The sequence below is a fragment of the Schistocerca gregaria genome, chromosome 8 (assembly GCF_023897955.1).
Source record: "Schistocerca gregaria isolate iqSchGreg1 chromosome 8, iqSchGreg1.2, whole genome shotgun sequence".
In the NCBI taxonomy this organism is placed as follows: domain Eukaryota; kingdom Metazoa; phylum Arthropoda; class Insecta; order Orthoptera; family Acrididae; genus Schistocerca; species Schistocerca gregaria.
This window is the reverse complement of record NC_064927.1, coordinates 201640662-201655771: the sequence shown is the minus strand read 5'-3', so window position 1 is coordinate 201655771 and position 15110 is coordinate 201640662. Positions and strand designations below refer to the sequence as shown.

At 43.7% G+C, this 15110-nt stretch overlaps 1 protein-coding gene across 1 annotated transcript in view; it reads right to left on the bottom strand.

The window, feature by feature from the left end:
- LOC126284434 (peroxisomal targeting signal 2 receptor) overlaps window positions 1-15110 on the bottom strand; it is a 42281-nt gene that overhangs the window by 14823 nt on the left and 12348 nt on the right. The window contains exons 5-6 of the mRNA XM_049983356.1: window positions 1925-2033; window positions 666-859 (exon numbers count right to left, since the gene is read on the bottom strand). Of these exons, the coding sequence (XP_049839313.1) occupies window positions 666-859; window positions 1925-2033 (303 nt within the window). The remainder of the gene's footprint in view (window positions 1-665; window positions 860-1924; window positions 2034-15110) is intronic.

The following is a 15110-nucleotide window of genomic DNA, read 5'->3' as shown; positions in this document are numbered from 1 at the left end:
TTTTCCTTGGCCCATCTACTTTACTTTTCATCACAGGTATTTATTTTCCAAGTTATTTGTGCCACCTACCTCTTCTCCAGTAACCTCCTCATGTGACTAACTTTATCTTGATGACAGCTACTATGCAACAATAATTCTGATTATTGAACTCAACAATGTTATAGTTAGCTCTTATAGCAATTTTTATTCAATGTATCACTGATAACAAATCTAGGAGAGCACTCAAAACAGAGGAGAGAAATGATGATCAGTTGGGAGTATGAGTTAGCTAAATATGTTTTTTTTTTCTTTTTTCATTAAGAGGTGCAATACATTCTGTGATATGATTTCTACCACAAACATAAGCTACTGAACTAAGGAATTTTTCCTGTCTTGCACAATCTCAGAGTAATCGGGACTCATTCATTACCACATAATTTAATTTAAGAGCTAAGAAATTGACACACAATTTGACAACATGCTGAACATTTGCAAACAGGGACCTCCAAATTTGCCCACACCTTGCTAAAACAATGGTACTTTTGAAATACGGTACCTTCCAGTATGAGAGCAAGTTTTCACACCATTAGTGACAGTGCCCATTTTGGAAAAACATAGCAGACCTTAAGAGTTATGCTCTTTCTGTCTCCCATATTCTTGTTTTGAATTTTTTAACTGCTACTTACCTTCTGCTCAAAGATTGGCATTGAGAAACTACGGAGATCCCACCCCCGGATGAGGCCATCTGAACCACCTGTGGCTAGAATATTTTGGTCGTACTTGCACCAATCACAACTAAGCACCTCAGCATCATGTGCTCGTAATGTCATTGTAGCACGTTGTGGCATATGCGAGTTCCATATTCGCAGCGTTCCATCACCTACAGGATAGTATGATGATCAATTAATTCAGAAAATAATGAGAGATTACAACATTAAAAGAGTGTGTGTGTGTGTGTGTGTGTGTGTGTGTGTGTGTGTGTGTGTGTGTGTGTGTGTGTGTGTGGGCGGGCACGCTCACATGTACATGCATCAAGAATAATTTAAAATCTGTAAATGTTGTTATACTGTGAATTTATTTGATTAATCACTTGAGAACAACTCTGGTATGTTATAACCATTAATATGAACCATTATTATCTGTACATATAGAATGCTATATGTAAATTACATGTATACTTCAATATTTTGTATTTTACAATATGACAGATGACCAGAAATGTCTGAAACTAGTCTCCGTTAACTCAAAGGTGAATGTGACCAAGACAGAAAATTAAAGAAATAGTAATACCTACAATATTTACTTTGAGACTGCATGATTTTTAACTATTTTATATTCTACTATACATAACTATATGTGCACATTAGGTTGTAAAATTTGAAGTCATCACTTTAGCTATGTTACGGATTTTCTAAATTCTCTGATGATATAGCATAGAAATGACTGTCCCTGGCCTTCAACTAAAGCAGGTTTGTTTTTTCTGGTATAAGATGATCTAGTTATCTATAGATGTGGCTAAAACAACGATGTAACACACGAGTTTACCCACAAAAATATTTGAAAGAAAAGCAGGGAGAAAGTTAAGAGGATCTTGAACTTATGTGAATGGAGGATTCTTTTTCTTGATACAAAAGGAGGGGGAAGTAGTCTGCCATGCTTTATTGATTTATTTCCTAAAGATAATAAAAAGGTTCAGCTAACCAAGGTTCACTTTGAAAATTATCATTATACAAGAAAATGGAAATATGTATCTCTAAACTAGTGAAAGAAGAATGTGTGTTAATGAAATGTACTCGAATAATGCGTTACATCATTGTTTTGCCAATGACATTGTACTGGCTTTATGTTTACATATATTAAACACAATTAGACAATTAATAAATCAGAAATATTAATGAAGTAACAAATAAAGAGAATACAAACTTTAGGCATTGTAGAAACACACCTGACACAGAGGCGAAGCATGAAGGAACATGTGGAGACCACATAGCATTGTAAACTAGTTGGGAGTGTCCCAAGAACGTTGCCAGAGAGTTTGAACGGTTTGGATCCCACTGCAAGAGAATTATAGACATATATAACTTCTTAACATTCAGAATAGTTTTTAATTTTTAACTGCAAAATATTTAATATTAGCAACGGATTAGGTTTTGGATCTCTACCATACATGAACTGGAACAGCAACTGAGGAATGGGTGATATGCACTGAAAATGCTCCTCTTCTTGCAAATTTGAGTAATCACAATTGCAATTATTTAAAGTGTTAACTCATCATCATTCCCGGAATCATCACTGGAGTTTTGTTTTTAGTATACACCACAATTCCCCCAGTGATTCTCCATTTTAATGTTTTGGAGAGATTTACTATAAAAAGTAACCAACATCGTAAGTTGTGATATACGAGCCAAAAATTATGCTGACTGCAAACTAAAGCCCACTTGGTGATAAGGAAAGTATGTATGTGGAATGGAAACAAATGAGGAATCATTCTAACAATGGTGAAGTCTAGCGACATGGGTTAACTTTGACAAAGGGCAGGCTGTTATGGTTCAGTGCTTGGGAATGTGCATTTCAAATATAGTGAAGCTGGTCTCTGACTAAGTACTTCTGCCATGAGCACCTACAGAAAGTGGTTGAAGGACTGTGAAAGTACAAGTAGGTAACAAGGTGTTGGACTTCCAGGTCTTATCACAGGATGCTGAGATTAGAGGCTTGCCTACTCTGTAAAGTAGAGTAGGAGTGATCTATGGCAGATCTGATGACCAGAGTACAGTTTTAGTACAGCCACAAGTGCTTAGGAACGCATCATTATGTGGCTCTGAGCAGACAAACCCTGTGCATTCCTGTGCTGACCCAATGACATAACCGTTTACAACAGCAATGGGCACAAGATAATTGAAATTGGACCATGAATCAACAGAAATGTATTACCTATCTGAGTGGATCAAGTTTCTTACTACACCAATTCAATGGCCATGTCCAGATATGCTGCAACCAGGCAAATGGCTGCCTGAAATATAACTGGGCCACTGACATATGGCAGTTGGGGCAGTGTTGTGCTATGGAGGACACTCACTTTGCCTTCCATGGGACATGAGCAGTAATCAAAGGCATTATGACATCTGTGGACTATGGAAAATTATAGCAGAACACCTGCAGCCCTTCATGTTTCAGGTCTTCTCAAGTGGTGATGGACTATTCCAGCAGAATAACTGCCTTGTCACAAGGCCAGAATCGTGCTAGAGTGATTGGAGCAGCACAATAGAGAGCTCACACTGAAGTCTTGATCACCAAATTTGCCTGATCTAAATACAATGTAACACATCGAATATACTACTAGATGTCAGCTTTCCACCCACATACTACCAGTCCATAATATGTAGGCATTGCATGACCTGTGTTTAAACAGCTGGTGCCACATACCTCCAGAAATCTACCAAGGACTTACTGAATCCATGAAATGCAGAATCTATTGATCTCCAGTGGTGGACCAAAATACTACTGAGCAGGTGGTCAATGTTTTGGCTCACTAGTGTATTCGACTGCTTCTTTATTCCAACACTTGCAAGGCATTTTAAAAAATTCACATTAAAATTTAAATTATTTGGGAAATTGGGTTTCATTCTAGACAGAAAGGTGACAGAAAATACATACATGGATGGCAAAATAAGTTTTATTATATTACTACACAAATTGTCTCAGGGATAAACAATTATTAAGGTTGTTGACAAATTATTTTGTAGTTCCCTTTATGGATATCAGATTACACTGTTTGGAAGTGACAAGACCATTAACTCTGAATTAATATGGCATTTTTCTATCTCGTCTTTGTAGCCTACTGACTTGTATGTGTGACATTCGTACAGAGGACCCTGGTTCAATTCCCAGTAATTCCATGGATTTTTCCTTGGTAGGAGGCCTGGAATAGAGTGGAGTCAGCCTCATGATAGCAACTGAAGAAACATCTTTCCTCCATATTGCATCCACACAATGCACATTGCAGAGGATCACACAGTGGCCAGTCAACATCATGTAATCTTCAACGCATGATTGCGGATTTTTTTTTTTTTCTTCTTTCCTTTTTCAACCTCATAGCTGCCATGTTCCCAATGTCTCCACTTCAAGTAACAAAGTGAATATATTCATAACAGGTTAAAATTGTTTGCTGGATCTGGCCTCAAAACCATTAAGAGATAATTTTGTTGGAAGTGACCTAAAAATTACATTAACCATGGATGCATCACATATTGACTAAAAGTTTCATCTTTTCATTTGTTACCTCCAGATGTTACAAGCTTCACCGAAATTCTCTTGCTATACCGCTGGACAACACTTTTGAGAGAGCCTCTGTAAATCTTGGAACATGAGGAGGGAGAGAACATACATGCTCAAACTTTGAGTCATCCACAGACATTAGCACACTTTCCACCAATCATGGTTTGCAAAAAAACAAATTGTACATCCAGTGTGTAGATGTTATCTTAACTATAAAGAGGTTAATATATGGCTCTTATACAGCAGCTCATTAGTTTGTGATAGTCTGCAATTCTGGATCAAAATTATAGTTTCCATCATTCTGCTACTAATTCTCTGACATTATCTTTTGTTCTTGTCTCATCAATTGCTAGCATTTGTTAAATAATTCATATCTTTTTTTTTCAAGCTGAAACTTAACAACAGAATTCTCTTTTAAGTCAACATTTACTTGTTTTGCTGCATACATAAGCCTTGGACTGAATGCTTAGTACATAGAGAACAGCTTCTCCTATTTATATTGACATTCCTTCATAATCTTATCTGTCTAGCACATCATTTTCTGATAATGGCTACTGAGTTGAATCTCATTGGAACTGTTTTGTCTAGTGTAATACTTTAAGATGTGTTACCATTTCTTACAAATTCAGTATGGTACATGAGCACAATGTTACTGAAATTCTCAATAAAAATAAACTGTTGCACATAGGCCAACTACAACAACCACTGCATAATCAACAATTGCAGCAAAGTTTTTCCCTCTGTCATTTTATGTCAAATCTCTCTTAACCTTTTTGTCTCCACTAAAATATTGGGTTGGTGTATAAGTTTAAGGTTTTTACATAATTTTAATAAACAACATATACACATAACAGAGACTTGTTATCAATAGTATATTATCCTTCACTACTTACAGCAGTCTGCCAATGCTGGGGTACCTTTTCGATTCTGCAGCTGTAGAAATCACTTGGTTTTGAGGTGAAGAATTTGTTGAGCTATGTTTGGAGCACATGTTCATTAGGAAGAAAGTTCCTTGAAGGTTGTTTGATAGAGAGCAGAAAAGTTAACAATCTGAGGCACAAGATCAGGTGAATAAGGGCAGGGGGGGGGGGGGGGGGGCAGAGTTGTGAAATGACTTCCCAACCCAATTTCTGTATGGTGCTTTTTGTCAGTCTAGCAGAATGGAGGTGGGCATGATAGTAGAGTTAGCATCAATTCATGTTGTCTTTCTGGTCATTGATCTTGGACTGTGTCTCCAAAGCCATCTCAGTTGTTGACAATAAATGTCAGCTGTATGGTTACTCCTCAAGGAAGAAATTTGTAGTACACCACACCATCGCTGTTCCACCAGATGCATAACATTATCCTTTGTGGATGTGAACAGATGTTTGTACAGGAAGTTGCTGCTTTGTGTGGGCTCAACCATTCCTTTCTTTTCCTGATATTAGCATAAAGACGCCATTTCTGATCATCAGTAACAATTCAGGATAGGAATGGTCATTGTTCAGGCGCCAATTGATGACATGCAAGCAGAGATGAACATATGACCAAGCATTGATTTTTGTTAATTTCACTTGGAGCATATACCTGATTTTTTAACCTTCCCCATTGCATGTAAATGTAGCATGATGGGGGAATGATCACAGTTCATCACATCTGCAAGTTCTTGAGTACACAGATGGATGTCACTGTTGGATTAATTCATTTAAACAATCTTCTTCAAACCCCGAAGGTCTTCCCGAATGCGGATAGTCACTAACGTTACGACGATCTTTCTTAAATTGAGAAAACCATTTTACTGCTTTGTCCAGTGGCATTATCCCCATACATAGCACAAATGTTTCTGGCTACCTCTGCTGCTGTCACCCATCTACTGAACTCAAATAGAAGAGGGTGTTGGAAATGTTCTGATTCCTCCACTTGGCATTCAATTTTCTAGCACCCATTGCTTCACTCACGGTGACAAAATGACAATACGTTAACTCAAATAGCAACAATGAACTTCAAAGAGAAAATGAAAATCGATAAATAAGCCCATAGCAACTGGAATACCAACATTGGAAAAAAACCACTATGGAGTTATGCAGAAATCTAATATATGGGAAATGCCTGTTCTTTCATCACTGTTACAGTTTATTACTTCATGTTAGACAATGGTGGCATTTTTTTTGTTTTTTGTTTGTTTGAGGTTTAAGGGCGCTCAACTACTGAGGTCATTAGCGTCGAGTCACAATTGTAAGAGCACATAGAATCTAGTAAAACTCGGGGAAGGGGGGGGGGGGGGGGGGGGGAACACCAGAAAGTTCTTACAAAGATGCAGATAAAATAAGTGAAAGAGTTAGATGTCTTTGGACAAGCCAGTCAAAGTAATAAAACGAAGAACACGAGCAGCTGCTCGAGCGCCATTAGCTAAAATATCCTGTAAAGTAGATGGCAGAGACAGGACAACACGAGATTGACTAAAACGGGGACACGACAATAAACCGTGGCGCACTGTCAATGCATGACCACAAGGGCACTGCGGGGCTGGGTCACCGGAGAGCAGGTAGTGGTGGCTAAACCGGCAATGCCCAATCCGCAACCTGGTCAGAAGGACCTCTTCTCGCTGAGATGGTTGGGAGGAGGTTGTCCAAGCAGTCGGGAACAGTTTTACGGCCCGGAGCATGTTTCCTTGAAGTGATGAACAACTATCCCACCACGATGACACAAGCCTCTTACAAATAACCCCACTAATGTCAGATGACGGGACACAATGGGAGGCTGACCAAGGCAGGAAGACTGCAGCCTTGGCTGCAGCATCAGCAGCCTCATTCCCAGGCACTCTTACATGGCTGGAAACCCACAGAAAGCTGACAGGAGAGCCATCATCAGCAAAAGAATGGAGGGACTGCTGGATCCACTGCACCAAAGGATGGACCAGATATGGAGCTCCAAGACTCTGAAGAGCACTGAGTAAATCAGAGCAGAGTACATACGATGAATGGCGGTGGCGGCGGGCATACTGAACGGTCTGATGGAGAGCAAAAAGCTCGTCCGTAAAGCTGGAACACTGGTCGAGGAGCCGGTATTTAAAGGTGACGGCCCCGACGACAAAGGCACAGCCGACACCATCGTCAGTTTTGGAGCCATCAGTGTAAATAAAGGTGTGACTGGCAAGTCACGCGTGAAGTTCGACAAACTGTGAGCAATACACTGCAGCCGGAGTACCCTCCTTCGGGAGCGACCTGAGGACGAGATGAATATGAACCGGAGCCTGGAGCCAAGGTGGTGTCGGGCTCTCACCCTCTCTGAAGGTGGTAGGGAGGGCAAAATCCAATTGTCGAAGCAGGTGACGAAAGTGGACTCCATGGGGCAGCAGGGCAGACACGTACAACCCATACTGACGGTCGAGAGAATCGGTGAAGAAGGACTGATAAGAGGGGTGGTCGGGCATTGAAAACAGCCGGCAGGCATACCGACAAAGCAGTACGCCGTGACGGTAGGTCAATGGTAATTCGGCAGCTTCAGCATAAAGACTCTCGACGGGACTAGTGTAGAATGCTCCGGTCGCAAGACGTAGCCCCCGATGGTGGATGGAGTTGAGACGGCGTAAGAGGGATGGCCGAGCAGACGAGGCTCCCATAATCCAGCTTTGATCAGACTATGGACCAATACAAGTGAAGCAGGACAGTGCGATCCGCTCCCCAAGATGAACCACTAAGAACTCTGAGGACATTAAGGGAACGTGTGCAACGGGCAGCCAAATAAGAGACGTGCGGAGACCAACAATGTTTCCTGTCCAGTGTGAGCCCCAGAAACTTAGTTGTTTCCACGAATGGGAGAACAACGGGACCGAGATGTAAGGATAGCGGAAGGAACACTTTATATCGCCAAAAGTTAATGCAAACTGTCTTCTCTTCAGAGAACCGGAAGCCATTAGCCACACTCCATGAGTATAGGCTGTCAAGACAACTCTGAAGGCAGCGCTCCAGGAGGCGTGTTCTCTGGGCACTGCAGTAGATTGCGAAGTCATCGACAAAAAGAGAGCCTGAGACATTAGGTGGAATGGAATGCAATCCATAATTGGATTGATCGCTATGGCAAAAAGGGCTACGCTCAAGACGGAGCCCTGAGGCACTCCGTTCTCCTGGAGGAAGACGTCGGACAATACGGAACCCACACGTACCCTAAACTTTCGATCTGTTAAAAAGGAATCAATAAAGAGGGGCAGGCGACCGCGTAGACCCCACCTGTGCATAGTGCGGAGGATACTTCCTCTCCAACAGGTATCATAAGCCTTTTCCAAATCGAAGAACACGGCTACCGTTGGGAGCTTTCGCAAAAAGTTGGTCATGATGAATGTCGACAAGGTCACAAGGTGGTCAACAGCGGAGCGGCGGTGGCGACGAAAGCCGCATTGAACATTGGTAAGTAGCCATCGAGATTCAAGAATCCAAATTAACCGAGCGTTAACCATGCGCTCCATCACCTCGCCAGTATTGAGGCAGACAAGATTGAGATGGTTGAAGACATCCGCCAAGATGGAGCCTCTCTGACAGGATGCAGGAGAGCCCCAAAGGGAATGATGGGCATTGAAGTTGTCAACCAATAAAAACGGCAGAGGAAGCTGAACAATCAGGTGCATCATGTCAGCCCGACTAACTGCAGATGACGATGGAGTGTAGACAGTACAAACAGAAAAAGTAAAGGCAGAATAAGTAATATGGACAGCTCTTGCTTGGAGTGCGGTGGTCAATGGGATGGGATGGTAATAGACATCGTCTCGAATGAGCAACATGACCCCACCATGAGCTGGAATACCGTCCACAGGGATGAGGTCAGACCACTCCGAGGTATAGTGGGTAAAAGCAATACGGTCAGTTGTGCGCAACTTGGTTTCCTGGAGACCAAGGACGAGCGGACAGTGCAGGCGGAGGAGCAGTTGTAATTCCTCCTGATTAGATCGAATACCTCTTATGTTCCAATGTAACAAAGCCATCGCTAGTCAGAAAAAAGGGGGAACGAAACGGGGAAGAGCTGGTCACCTCGACAGCCGCGGAGGGCCAGGTTTCGAGGGAACAATGCTACAACCGGCGGGAGGCGGATCCTGTTCCATCGAGTCGTCGCCAGCTGCGGCCACATTCCTGGCTTGCGTAGGAGGGGGAGCATCATTCGCCGACGACTGGCCAGCTGAGCGCCTGGCAGCAGAGCACCCCGGGGAAACTGAGGACAGCCGGGAGCAGCGACTCAAGGATGGAGCGTCAGAGGAAACGCGCCGGTGTGGAGAGGGGGATAAAGAATTCTTCTTGGAGGCCTCCTTGGAAGTCCGATGAGGCACGGGGATGGTGGGCTGGACCCGAAGAAGGTCCTCATGCGCGGGGTCAGTTTTGGAAAGCCGGACCTCGGAAGCCAGGGTCCAGAACATTTCCCCCATGGACGCCTGAGAAGATGATCGCTTCTCAGGCGGCGGAGGGGGAGGAGGAGGAAGGGTGGCCCCTGGGGCAGAGGGGGCAGGGGCCGCGAGAGAGGAGGATTTGGAAGGGAGGGATTTGGGAGGCGGAGGCATAGAACCCGGATGGGGTGAGGAGGTGGAGGGGGGACAGGATAGGGGTGAGGATACTGTGGAAGGAGTGGGCACAACTGAGGCAAACGAAGTTGTCAACGTCATGGGATGGAGGCGGTCATACTTCTTCCTGGCCTCAGAATAAGAGAGACGGTCCAAAGTTTTTAATTCTTGAATCTTCTTCTCCTTCTGATACACGGGGCAGTCTAAAAATCTAGGCGAGTGGAGGCCAGGACAATTGACGCACCGAGGTGGTGTGGTGCATGTATGTTCCTCACGAAGAGGATGTCCACAATCGCCACAAAGGGGCTCAGCCTCACACCACGACGACATGTGCCCGAAGCGCAAACACCGAAAACAGCGCATAGGAGGTGGGACGTAAGGTCGCACATCGCACCGGTAGCATATCAACTTTACCTTCTCTGGGAGAACGTCCCCCTCGAAGGCGAGGATAAAGGCCCCAGTGTCAATGCGACGGTCTTTGGGGCCACACTGGAATCGCTGGACGAAATGCACGCCTCGGTGCTCCAGGTTGGCCCTGAGCTCCTCCTCAGATTGCAGCAGGAGGTCTCGATGAAAAACAACCCCCTGCGTCCTATTCAGTGCCAGATGCGGGACAATGGACACTGGAATGTCCCCTAGTCGGTCGCACGCCTGGAGCGCCGCCGACTGTGTGGCGGAGGTGGTCTTTATAAGAACGGACCCTGAACGCATTTTACTGAGAGCGTCGATTTCCCCGAAGATGTCCACAATGTGCTGGACAAAGAACATGGGCTTGGAGGTGGCGACTGTCCCCCCATCGGTCCGAGAACAGACTAAATAGTGGGGGAAGTACTTCGCCCCAAGCCGGCGGGCTTCTCCTTCCTCCCAGGGAGTGGCCAAGGGGGAAAGGTCAGGAGAACCAGAACCAGAGACAGTACCTTTTTTTTTAAAAGACTCAGCCGCAGATCAACCTAACACGTGTTGACGTTTCATCTGCGAAACGTCCGCCCCGATACCACCCACTCCAACCAGGGGCTCTCCCCATGGGCGCCACCCAGCCTCAGCAAGTGCCACCTGGCAGGATGACCGTTGCCGGGAGAGTCCTGATGCCCCAAGGAGACGGGCATCTACTCCTTGGCCGATGTGGGGAGGGTGCAGCTCAGGTATCGGCAGTACGATCCCTGTGTTGTCAGGGGGCTACAATCTAGAGGGTACATGACGACCCCACCACAACGGGCTGGCTACCATGCTGGATTTCGGGTGCCATGGAAAGTCCATCATGATCGTAGGTGCAGATGGGGACGCACTATGGGCGTAATTTGTGCAACCCATCAGGCGTTTAGGCCCAATTTGTGGAATAGTGGGTGCGGTTACAACGCCGTTGCAATGCTGAGTGCCAAGGTCTTAGTGCACTGAGGACCAGTGATACACCACATAGGGCGTCCTTCCCCAAAAGGCTCGTACTTCTGTAGAATTTTGAAAAATGGAGATCAAACCCCAAAGGGGACAATCACATGGAAGGCCGAAACGGTTGAAACTCCTTTTAGTCGCCTCTTACGACAGGCAGGGGGGACAATGGTGGCATGATGGCACTGACTTATTCATGGCAACATAGGTGTGACAAAATTGTGAATTCACACAGTATACTAACCAGGCCCCTAGATGTCACATTATCAAACAAAAAAGTATAATTAAGACAATCAAAGGCGTTTCGGACAATAGCAATACTGAATATACAACTTCTTCAGCAATTCTGTGACATTTTCTCTCTCCCCCTCACATACCCACACAAAGCATAAAATGCACACACTTGCTCTAAGGATTGATAATATAATCCATAATAAAACTTTAAGTATAGCAAAATCACTGTACCTGAAATAATCAAACAGGAGCATCTGGATACTTAATCTTTGTCTACTCTCCCTCCCCCCACCCCCCTACTAAGGGTCTAGTTGACCTCCTCTTCCTTTTAAACTTCCCCACTCTATCCCTCTCCTCCCTGGGAAAAGAACTTCTAGTTAGGTATATGCTGCAGTTTCCTTGAAAAAGGCTATTCCGTCAGTGGTTTCATGCAGCTGGTATCTTGCTGCATTTTCTTGGCTTGCTAGTAGTAATCTCCCACTGTACAGTCTCTTGGTGATTTTCAGGTCCTCATAAAGGCTTCAGCACCCTTCTGAATGGGTAAATCCTTGTCCACATTTAATGTTTACAAACACAAATATTAAAAATGAAACACTTCCTGATGTTCTACAAAATTATATTTATTTGGTCACAAACTGGCTTTTGCTTCTCAGGCCATCTTCAGGTGACAACTAAATGTCACAAACAGGAATAAACATAATGTGCAACTTACGCAGATACTATTTGCACAGAAGATACAAAAAAATTGCAAAGTATTACATAGGAAAATATTACAATAATTACAGTAACTAAAAAAAGGTAAACAAAGTTTTCAAGAGTTGATACGTATTTTTTTGGACAATTTCAAACAAAATTTCTTACAGAAAGAGCCACCGAATTGTAAAATTAAGTACTGAATCATATTTGTTGATGATGCGCTGTACTGCCGGCCAGAGTGGCCAAGTGGTTCTAGGCGCTACAGTTTGGAACTGCGTGACCGCTCCAGTCGCAGGTTTGAATCCTGCCTCAGGCATGGATGTGTGTGATGTCCTTAGGTTAGTTAGGTTTATGTAGTTCTAAGTTCTAGAGGACTGATGACCTCAGAGCCATTTGAACCACTTGTGCTGTACTTGTGAACAGGTACCATTAGACAGATATATTATTACAGCATTTATCAAACAATGGAAAATCCAGGAGGGAATGTAACAATATTACAAGAAGGAAAGTTGCTACTCACGATATAGCGGAGATGCTGGGTCACAGATAGGCACAACAAAAAGATTTTCACACTTAAAACTTTTGGCCAATGGCCTTTATCAACAACAACAACAACAACAACAACACCACACACACACACACACACACACACACACACACACACACACACACACCACCTGGTCCTACTCAAACAAAAAAGCCACCTTTCCACCTTTCTAGATGTTGATCTCCACCTCAACGATGGCTACATCAGTACCTCTGTCCATATCAGACCTATTAACCACCAGCAATACCTCCACTTCAGTAGCTGCCACCCATTCCATACCAAGAAGCCCCTTCTGTACAGCCTAGCCAGCCGTGGTCTTCGCATCTGCAGGGATGAGCAGTTCCTCTTGAAATTTACCGAGGGTCTCACTGAAGCCTTCACTGACCGTAATTATACTCCCAACCTTTTACAAAAACTAATCTCCCGTGACTTATCTTTCCAATCTTCCATCACCTCCCAAAGCCCCACCGTCCGGCCACAGAGGAGCATTCCCCTCTTAACTCAGTTCCACCCAGGACTGGAGCAACTGAATTACTCCGCCAGGGTTTTGATTACCTCCTGAAATGAGAAATGTCCTGCCCACTATCCTTCTCACCCCTCTCACAGTTGTATTCTGCCGTCCACTGAACCTAAAAATATACTTGTCCATCCTTACACAACCCCTGCTTCCAATTCCTTACCTCACGGCTTATACTCCTATAATAGACCTATATGGTAAGACATGTCCCATACATCCTCCCACCACCACCTACTGCAGTCTGGTCACTATCACCACCTATCCCACCACAGGCAGGGCTACCTGTGAAACCAGTCATGAGGTCTACAAGCCAAGCTGCAACCACTGTACTGCATTCTATGCAGGCATGACAACCAACAAGCTGGTCCACATGATTGGGCACCGACGAACTGCCAGGATACAAGTGGTCCACACTGTTGCTGAATACACTGCAAACATGATATACTTCATTTCTCAGATTGCTTCACAGCCTGTGCCATATGGATCCTTCCCATCAACACCAGCTTTTCTGAATAGCGCACATGGGAACTTCCCCTGCAATACATCCTACATTCTCGTAACCCTCCAGGCCTCAATCTTTGTTAGTCACTGTCCTCACCCATCCAGCCCCTTTCTTGCTCCCATCCAGCACTACACCGCCATCATTCAACTGCCAAACCCAGTCTTTTTTTACTTATTTCTCTCCATTTCTTTCCTTTCCTGCTACTTCCCCTCCCCACCTCTCCCCTGCCTGTCACCCAACCTGAAGCACTTCACTGTTCGCCATCCCCACCATACTATACACCCTCCCAGCCCCAGCCTCCTCCTTTCCCCCACCCAGTCGCCACTCCCATCGTGCACCAATGCTACTGCTCGCAGAGTGGTTTCAGTTGCCTGAGACTGCAGTCGTGTGTGTGAGTTGCATTTGTGTGTGTGTGTGTGTGTGTGTGTGTGTGTGTGTGTGTGTGTGTGTGTGTGTGTGTTTGACAAAGGCCATTGGCCGAAAGCTTTAAGTGTGAAAATCTTTTTGTTGTGACTATCTGCAACTCAGCATCTCTACTATATGGTGAGTAGCTACTTTCCTTCTCATAATATTGTTACTACAGCATTTAAGCTCACAAAATAAGAAAATTCAGTTTAGTTTGTCATATTTGTATCTTCTGTACAAATAACATCTGTATAATTCCCACATCGTGTTATCTCTCTTTGCGACATTCAGTTGTCACATGAAAACTGCCTGAGGAGCTGAAAGCTGGTTCATGACCAAATAAATATAATTTTTCAGAAAATTAGGAAGTATTTTCCTTTTTCGGTGTTATTAAAATGTTCTGCCAAGCACCAACAGAAAATTCAGTTACAATTATAAATTTTACAAATAAAATTTGTTATGCTACGTGACAGCTGTGACGGTATGTAATTTTTAATTTTTATAGAAGGCTGAGCTCTCTTGGTTGGCTGTTTTTAATACTAAACAGCCTAATTAAACCATTACAACTCGTACCATCACTCCTCCCTTGATTTGACAAGTTGATGGACGTCGTTTGTGTCGATGTCTCTCCACACACACATTTAACTGTTAGTTCCTTCCTTGACAGAGGGGAAGGGAGGTAGATCAGGGAAGCTGGGTAGGCCACACAGGCTATTTTCAACTACTGACAAAATGACAGAATGTAATACTCTTCAGATGTATATTGTGTATTACTATTCTAATACTGCTAAAAATGTATGTGAACAGAAAGAATATGGATGAAAGCTGTTACCTCGTCTTCTTTTTTGTTTCTCTACCACTCTGTACATTGTCTTAAGGATATTCAATTTTATTTTCCCTCTGAGATGTTCAATTACAGTGTTAATTTTATTTACATATCATCTGACACATTCTAATAGTTTAATGTGTGTGCAGTGTGTCATGAATCTTGATTTATAAATGGGGAGGAAGGTGGGAACAAAGAGGCAGAGCTATAGTAGTCAAC